General features: G+C 54.4%; 1 protein-coding gene across 1 annotated transcript in view; it reads left to right on the top strand.

Moving 5' to 3' along the window:
• ASCC2 (activating signal cointegrator 1 complex subunit 2) overlaps nt 1-767 on the top strand; it is a 23,992-nt gene extending 23,225 nt beyond the window's left edge. The window contains 1 exon segment of the mRNA XM_009867041.1: nt 599-767. Coding sequence (XP_009865343.1) covers nt 599-767 — 169 coding nt within the window.
• Nucleotides 768-1,813: the final 1,046 nt, after the last annotated feature.

The following is a 1,813-nucleotide window of genomic DNA, read 5'->3' as shown; positions in this document are numbered from 1 at the left end:
AGGTCCTTTTCTTCCAGACAGCTCTCCAGCCATCCTGCCCCAAGCCTGTAGCCTTGCCCAGGGTTGTTGTGGCCCAAGGGTAGGACCTGGCACTTGGCCCTGTTGAGGCTCACACCGTTAACCTCGGCCCATCGATCCAAACAATCCAAGTGTCTCTGCAGGGCCTCCCTACCCTCATGCAGATCAACACCCCCACCCAACCTGGCGTTGTGTGCAGATTTACTGATGATGCACTCTGTGTCCTCATCAAGGTCATCAGTAAAGATTCGGGACACATCCCTCGATCATAAGCAGCAGAACCCCGTGCAAGACAGGATCTTGGCGAGCACATCTTACCAGAGCTCGAGCAGCTCCCATGGGGATTTCAGGACGGACTAGTGGCTGGTTTTAGCTGACAGACTTGCTGTGCAGAGGGACACAACACGGTGGTTGTGGGCTGATGCTCAGCTATTGCCACAGCCCTGCAGAGCTGTGCCGAGCTGAGCCTCGAGGCGCGGTGGCTCAGCTCCTCGCGCGCAGTTGTTTCTCGAAATGGGTGTATTTTGTCCCCTGAGCGTGCAGCATGCTCACGGTGATGTCCTTTCTCTGTGTACTCCAGGCACAAGCACGACAGCTCCGCTGTGGTCGGGAATGCAAAGGGCCACGGGCAGAGCCGGGAAACAGCGCAGGAGCGGAGGAAGAAGGAAGCAAACAAAAGCACAAGAGCCAACCATAACCGACGAGCCATGGCTGACAGAAAGCGGAATAAAGGCATGATTCCTTCCTGAAAGGCTCTTGGCACGGGTGCCGCGTCACCCCCAGTCCTCTGCGTAGGAGGAGGCAGTTGCATTCCTTTTGCTGAGGGCACTGGATGTCGGGGTTCAATCCGCGGCGCTTCAGCTCGTGTGGAATCGCGCTCCCCGTGGCAGGGCTGCCCTTCTCCAAAGGGAACTGACCCCCCAGGCAGACCCCCCCCAGAGAGACATGTGGGTGATGGTGGGCTGTGCCACGTCAGACAGGCTCCGCCAGCCATTTGTTTCCTTTTTGTACTATTTATAATTCCGAGAAATTTATTTTCCTACTGGCTCTTTGCGCCCTCTCCGCAACTCAAAGTGGGCTTCCAGGCCGAGTAGCAGGCAGCTCTGAGAGCAAGGCTTCCCTGGAAAATGGCCCTCGCAGCTTTCCGCTCCTCTGAAAAGCTTTATCTCCTCAAGCGCAGCTCAAAGACTGACAAGAAAGTGCTCAGGCTATTCCTGTGGCCAACAAAAAGACACAGGAGTTCAGGTGAATAAGACCTTATCTTAAATTTCTGTCCCTTGAGTGAGGCGTGAGAAAACAGGACATGCAAATAAATGATTTAAATCTTTTAGCTGGTGGTTTAGGCTCTTTATGAACTGTACTGATCTTTCATTTGGAGGAACCTTGACAAGCCTTTTAATGTGGTGTATCTGCAGGCAGTGAAATCCAGTTGCTGGTTTGTGGTGGTTTAGCGCAATGAGATCTAACCACAGCCCCTGGTTCTGGAGATACTGGAGAATCGGGATCAAGGCATCCTGAGCAAGACGACAGGAGCCCGGAAAGGGGAGCTGCAGGCAGCAGGGTCAGAGTCCCCGGGGAGCTGTCTCCCCGATAACCATTTGTCACGCTCTGCGAAGCACGACTGCCGTGGCCATCTTTGCTGTTGGGAGGGCTGGGAGCTGATGGGAAAGGGCAGTTTGTAGTTGCTCAGGGGACTTCAGAGGGCCAACTTTTGTTACAGTTTGTTCCCTAGGCGGGGAGGCACACTAACTACTCCGTGTGCTTTGTAACCTGTTTGTAAGGTGCTCAGGTGCTG

This window comes from Apaloderma vittatum, unplaced genomic scaffold (genome assembly GCF_000703405.1).
Source record: "Apaloderma vittatum isolate BGI_N311 unplaced genomic scaffold, ASM70340v1 scaffold8603, whole genome shotgun sequence".
NCBI lineage: Eukaryota > Metazoa > Chordata > Aves > Trogoniformes > Trogonidae > Apaloderma > Apaloderma vittatum.
The sequence above is the reverse complement of the archived record's forward strand: the minus strand, read 5'-3'. Positions and strand labels throughout refer to the sequence as shown.